A 7,427-nucleotide genomic window follows, 5' to 3' on the forward strand; every position below is an offset into this window, starting at 1 on the left:
AACAAAGAGTGAAAAATTTAAGGGGGTCTGAATACTTTCCGTACCCACTGTATATATTCATTATGTATGATATACATTTTTAATGTAATTTTATGATAATAAATGTATATAATATATATTATATAATTTTTAATAATATAAATTCAACTTTCAATATTAAATAATATATATAATAATAATAATAATATAATTATTATAATATTAATCTCATGCATCATAGAATATGTGTGTGTGTATATATATATATACACACACACACACGCACACACACAAGTGTACATACATGTCAGGACACAAAGTATCACATAGTAGTATATTATTAACTACTTTTTTATTTGTATTTTATATTTGTATTTTATTTATATTTTGTAACAATATTAATAATATAAGAATAATTAATCTCATGCCTCATAGAAGCTGTTCTGCACTGAGTTTCTTTTTATTTAGGTAACCTGCTTCATTAAATAAAGCAAATTAAATATGTCTGCACAAACTAATAAAGAAAATGTATGTATAAATATATTAAATATTCAAAACTTTGAGAAAAACATCAATATAAATTTGTTAGTCATTGCTGAAAAGTTCACTGCAGCCAAGTCAAACATAAATTAGTTGGTTTTTGCCTCAAAATGAGCTTTACAACTCAAAATCACAACCTAAAATGACACCGGAAAAGATCTACAGCTTTAAAAAAAAAACAAAAAAACAAGACAGGTGTGATATCCTCAAAGACTCAAAGTCGATTCCTGACAGACACTGATCCACCTGCTGCCAGGACACAAATCTCACAAAACCACGTTTTTAAACCACTCTTACCACAGTACTGAAGTACAGCGCTGGAAATACTTTCCTTTGTTGCTGTCAGTGAGTTGTAGCAGGGTTTAAAAAGTAGTAGGTTCTGCACCAGTGTGTGTGATTAATGCCCTTTAAAGGCCACGGTGAACCCTCTCGTTTCAGTCTTAAAAGAAACGGACAAATATTCATGGCTTTCTCTCCTTTTTTCTGATTCCCTCATTCCAAGGAGAGGTGAAAGACCACGGGAGATCTTAGGGTCGTTTTGAAACCTCCAGATCATTTTCAGGCAGCTTGCGGGTGAGTAGACACACAAACACACACACCATTCTGGCATCTGAACGCCAGACTCTTTCATCTGATCTCTGTTTCCTTTTTCCCCTCAGTCTCTTGATTTACACTGTGTTACAAGTCTCGTAAACCTCATTTGGTCGGCATATGGATTCAACTATAAGGATATAAATACACTCGCTATCATTCACACTCTTATCTAGTGCTGGGTAAATTACCTGCATATTGTAGTCCATTGCTGATTACAGAAACTGCAATTAGTAACGTAATCTGCTGGATTACACATATTAGGTAATGTATTTCCGAATGTATATAAGTGGTAGAATTTTTTAGAAAGGAAAATGTAAGAAAAAAAAAAAAAAGAATTAAGGCGAAACAATACATTATGAATAATTTACTGCCATTGTGTAGATAATATGTAATCATAGAATCTATTAAAAAAGTAACAGTAAACGGATTATGAGAACTTTAAAATGCAATGTAATCTAATTACAAGTACTTAATTTTTGTAATCTGATTATATAATCCAGATTACATGTAATCAGTTACTACCCAGCACTGCTCTTATCAAACCCCTGATGGACAAATCCAGCGTTGGCTGAAACATGGTAGCTGGTTTCTTGCTGGTCCAATCTGGACATAAGCTGGTGCTAGGTTGTAGACCATTTTGGACCTGGTACAAGTCAAAAGATCCCCCCATCTCTGATTTTTTCATCTCTAGATAAAGCTTGAATGCTTCCTACTTTTTAAGTCTATGGGATTCTATGGGAAGTTTATCGCTTTCCAGGTGAAAAATCAAGTGACATGGTGAAGATAAATACTTACGGTTAGGGAATTTGTTCAAATCCCTAGCCCCAAGTATGAGTAATAGTAAGCCTTCAGAAGCAATGCTAATAAAAACCCGAGATACTATCACAGAAAATGCACTGTCAAGGGGAGAGAGAAAATGACAGAGTGAGAAAAGGGGCAGAGAAAAAATTGAAGGTTAAGTCTGTGGGTCAGACAGAATGACATGACAACTGCAATAAGTGTAAATAAAAGAGCTGTGTGCAGTAATTCAGTCCACCCGACAGACTCAACACATAAATCAACCTCACACACATTTCGCCACAGACACATATTTCTTTATGCAGAAATCATTATTCGCAGATTCACACACATGCACATGTACCCACTTTTTCAAAACAGAAAACTGGACAAAAACAAATGATCCCATCAAAACACAGTGCACGTGAAACACGTTGAACGCAGTGCATGAAACATTAACCATAACACTATCAAAATTTCAATCGCACTTCAATCACTCCATCTCAACAGTCAAAACTCGACCTAAAAAAAATGTAGGCCAATCCAGTGTTTAACTGGCCTGAGGTGATAGACAAACTACTGAAGCCTATTCACTCTTCATTTATGTGTCCCAGGAAGTCACTGTGAGTGGCATATAACTCAGTGTTTTTTTTCCCCTTTCCATATTACAGGCTCTATCTACAGCATATTAGCACTATTCAATACCTAGTGATTATGCAAGCAACGTGAGCTACTTAAAACAACACAATAAGGTGACTCAGAAAAACCCCTGTGAGAAAAAAATGAAGATTTGTTACCTTATAATGTTAGCCCCTTACCTCACACTGAATGAAAGACTGCAGCTAACTGTACAAGGAAGCCACAATATATGCAACAAAATTGGCAGCACTTTACAAAAAAACATTGAACGTTATTCAGTATTAAAAACATGATCAACACATACCTGTTTCTTCGTCAATGGTGAATCTCCCAAGACCACTGCCGTCACGTATGGAGTACTGCACCTCGCCATCCCTCCCCGTGTCATCATCGCTTGCAGAGACCTGGAGCACAGAAGTCCCAATCCGAACGCTTTCCTTTACTGATCCATTCATGGCGAAGTTAGAAAAATATGGTGCGTACAGGTTCTCGTTAACATCCACCACCTCCAGTTCAACAAAGCTAACTGACAGGAGTGACACAGGTCGGCCTTTGTCTTTTGCTCGAACTGTTAGGTTGAAGAATTGTTGAGTTTCGTAATCCAGCTCCTTGGTAAGACGAATGGCGCCGCTAGTCTTGTCGACCTCAAAACGGCCATCGTAGTCGTTAGCAAGCGAGTATCGCACCTGCCCTCCAAGTCCCAGGTCAGGGTCTTGCGTATCCAGCCAGGCAATGACAGTGCCCACTGGGAGGTCTTCTAGTGCACGGGCGCTGACAACATTTGGGATAAAGGCAGGTGGACAATCGTTAACATCCTCGAGTGAGATTTTAAGAGTTGTTACAGAAAACTGTTGAGCCACTCGCTCTGCCCGATCTCGTGCTTCCACTTTTAATATGAAGAATGGAACAAGCTCACGATCCAGCTGACTTGCAACATACACAATCCCACTGGAGCTGTTAATGCCAAACTGTGATGTGCTGGTGAGTAGGGAATACTGGATATCGCCATTGAGACCTTGATCTTTGTCAGTAGCTTCCACTTGGATGACTTCGGTACCAATGGGGGTGTTTTCAGCAATGTGGGCCTGGTAGCCACCATCTTGAAGAAACCGAGGTGCATTGTCATTTGCATCTGCTATGTAAACTGTAAGAAGCCTCCAGGAGGATCTTTGCGGTTGGCCTAAATCATGCAATGTGATGTTTAGAAGATAACGATCTGTCCTCTCACGGTCTAGAGGAAGGAAGATGCTTATTATGCCATTCAGAATTCCAATAGTGAAACAACTGTCTGTGTTGCCATCAGCAATGGCGTATAAGAGTTGTCCATTGAACCCAGTGTCTCCATCGAAGGCTTTTACCTGAAACACACTCGTGCCAACTTGTACATCCTCACGCACAGTGATATCAGTTGGGAAGGATTTGTCAAATTGAGGCGTTTGACGGTTCACAGAGAACAGGTCAATAAAGCCTTCCTCCATTTTGGGTTTACTGCTAACTTTGGCTTTCTTCAGAAGTTTCTCAGCTAGTCGTTGGGCTACTCTGGTTTCGGTACAATTAAAGCTCTTGGGGGGTGACTTCCCTTGCACTACGGATATGTTCACAAACATAGGATCGGAAAAATGTTCCCCATCTGTAGCAGTAATTTTTAGACTGAACAAGTTTTTGGGTGCCGCAGTGTTTAGGGAGTGATGTAAGGTCATGACACCAGAATCGGGATTTAAGTCAAAGTAGCCTCGCTCATTCCCAGAGAGGATCTTATATTTGACTAGCTCTAGCTCATCGATGTCTATGGCAGACATTGTGGCGATAACCTCATCTACCGGAAGTTCTCGAGAGATCACACCAACACAGGCCACTTTCTCAAATAGGGGTTTGTTATCGTTAACATTCTCTAGGTGCACAGTGACATTGACTTCACTCTCACGCCTATAAGGGGAACCCCAGTCAGAAGCACGAACCACAAAACTAAAACTCTCTACAGATGACTCAAAGTCTAGCTCCTGCGTTGTCATGACTGCTCCGGTGAACTGTTGCACGCTGAAAGGTAATGGTGTCAAGCTAGCCATGCTGTATGTGATGTACCCGTTTTCCCCATGGTCACCATCAGAAGCAGTCACCACAACAATAGCAGTGCCTATAGCAACACTTTCATTGATAAATACCTCATAAGACTGCTGAGCAAATGACGGTGCATTGTCATTGGCATCTTCAAGAATGACTCTAACCTTGACCCTAAGGTCACTGTCTACTTCTAAGACCTCTAGCTCAAATACTTCCTGTGTAAGTTGGGTAAGCCAACGTGCTGTGCTGATTACGCCTGTCATGGTGTTGATATTGAAGAACCCTGAATCAGCAGATGGAGTCAGAATGTACTCAGCATCATCTGGCTCTGGCTGGAGTTTCACAGCCTCCACAACAGTTCCAGGAGGGGCAACTTCACTCAATAGGACCTCGTATTCGTCCTTCTGAAATGTGACTTCCGCTGGGGCTGGTCGTGACAGTCGTAAGTGCACCGTGTGCACAGCAGAGAACTTCTGAGGTGTTCCACAATCCCGAGCCTGCAAGCTGAGGTTTAATCCATACGGATAGCTGTCCCAGTCAAACTGCTCTGTTGCACGAAGGACAAACTCGTTAGATCCTTTCTGACTGACTTCCTCATGTCCCGTCTTTTCACTTGGCATCTCTGTCCTTTCAATGCTGAAGAGCTCAAGAAGGTCCCCAGCCACAATGCTTACCGTCTCAATCTCTCCATTCGCCCCTTCATCAAGATCCTCTGCAGTGACCACAGCTACAACGGGGGACTTCTCAGTCCATACAGGTGCTAATGTAACAATACTCAGTGTGGGCACATGTTCGTTAATCCGTTCTACATGAACAAACAGTTTGGCTGTACTGCTTACACCATTATTCCCATAGAGCTTCATTCCCCGGTCCACAGCCTGAATCTCAAGATCATAGCGGTTTTGAGTATCAACATCCAGCTTCCCACTGAGAGAAACAACTCCGCTAGTTGGGTGTACAGCGAACAGCTCCATTCGCTCCTTGAAAAAGTAATAGAACTCTCCATTCGATCCTATGTCGGCATCTGTGGCAGTGACCTGAGCTATGCTGGTGCGTAGGGGTGTGCTTTCCGCAATGGTAACTGAATATGTGGTAGGGGAGAAAAGGGGTCGAAGGTCATTCATATCCAACACCTGCACACTAACTTTAGTCCAGGCCTCTAGTGAATCCCCCTTAATGGAAGCTTTCACTGTCAACAAGTAGTTATCCTGAACTTCACGGTTCAAGATGGCAGCATTCCCCCCTTTGGTTCTTATCCGCAGGAAGCAGAAATCACCCAGAGTGTACTCCTCAGCCTTGAAGAATCCTTCCTCATCCCCGGAGGTGATGCGGTACCTCACCTCCCATGAGTGATGTTGAAGAGGGACGCCCATGCGCACCTGGCTGGCAGCGTAGGTGCGGGCGGCTGAGTTCTCGTAGACCGATGCATGATACAGTGGTTGAGTAAACTGTAGGCGGGACCTTTCACCTTGGCAGTGGCCTGGAGGTGGAGAGAAGAACAGCAAAAGGGCCAATTGTAGGAGAATGGCCCATATGCCTGCCCAAAGGGCCATGCTCACTGCCATCCCATCACCAAACCCATCCTGGAGACAGAGAGAAAAGAAACAGAGAAAGACGTTAGTCAAAGCAGATGACATGACAGTACACAACCTGACCTTTCACATCTAAAGTTCAGAGGTCACTATGGATCAGTCAAAAAGATTACGCACAAGCAGAGGAAGTTGTGTACCGAAGAAGGGCTGGTAGCCAGGCAACCGCAAGCCGAATGACATCACTACCCAGGTCTCAAAATTGACACAGACACACACTTATATATTACAGAAAAACCAGGAGGATGCAATTCAGGAAAATTCACTTACACACACACTCTACATAGAGGAAAAAACAGCAGGAGAATGCAAGTCAGGAACAAAATAATTATAGAGAACGAAAGATCAAAAATACAACCCATGAAAACGAACAGACACAGACACACACACACACACACACACACACTCATTATAACTCATTGTTTTTAAAAAGCTCTTGAGAAAGGACAAATGTTGTGGATTCATCAATATACTGGTCATGATAAAGTGCTGCTGGAGAGAAAGTCCGTGAGTGTGGGTTTACTTATGCCGAGTTCACACTGCATGATTTTCAAACTCGTCGGATCGCCGTTGTTTTCACACTGCGTGACTATCTGGGGTAGCATTCAGTTGCTGCTGTGTTCACATTGCACGATGGATCGGCGACAGGGGGTTCACATTGCATGACTTCACAATAGGAAGAATCGCCGACAGCTCTGTCTGGTCCGCAAACTACATTTCACAACAAAACACACGCGAGAAGTGATAAGGAAATAACGTAAGAACCCACATGCGTCAGAGCAAAACTGGAATTATAAAAAAATATATATATATAGCCCGCAAATTGTCTGTGAGCTGATTTCCAGCTACAAGGAGAAAAAGAATAACAGATTATGCAGGAGGGAGATGCAGGGAACAGGGATTGGGTGTTCTGCAAAGTTGGAGGTAAATAATTTTGCAGGCAGTGTTATGCTGATGTTGTGGCTGGTCAAGCAAATGTTTGTGCTTGTTTCTGTATGATATAATTGTTCATATATCTATTAAAATACTCATATTCTGGTCTATAACTCCTCCCCGAAATTCCCTCTGCCCTTTATCTTGGTCTCTCATTGGCTGTAGGTCATCGCCGATGTGTTTTTCAGTCAGAACTCATTTCACACAGGTGCATATACAGGTGCATCTCAATAAATTAGAATGTTGTGGAAAAGTTCATTTATTTCAGTAATTCAACTCAAATTGTGAAACTCATGTATTAAATAAATTCAATGC

General features: G+C 41.7%; 1 protein-coding gene across 1 annotated transcript in view; it reads right to left on the reverse strand.

Annotated features, from left to right (window-relative positions):
• LOC107705473 (protocadherin Fat 3-like) overlaps positions 1-7,427 on the reverse strand; it is a 171,035-nt gene that overhangs the window by 83,404 nt on the left and 80,204 nt on the right. Inside the window, exon 2 of the mRNA XM_016508783.1 lies at positions 2,834-6,173. Within this exon, the coding sequence (XP_016364269.1) occupies positions 2,834-6,143 (3,310 nt within the window). The 5' untranslated portion in view covers positions 6,144-6,173. The remainder of the gene's footprint in view (positions 1-2,833; positions 6,174-7,427) is intronic.

The sequence above is a fragment of the Sinocyclocheilus rhinocerous genome, unplaced genomic scaffold (genome assembly GCF_001515625.1).
Source record: "Sinocyclocheilus rhinocerous isolate Xijiao unplaced genomic scaffold, SAMN03320098_v1.1 scaffold3340, whole genome shotgun sequence".
Classification (NCBI taxonomy): domain Eukaryota; kingdom Metazoa; phylum Chordata; class Actinopteri; order Cypriniformes; family Cyprinidae; genus Sinocyclocheilus; species Sinocyclocheilus rhinocerous.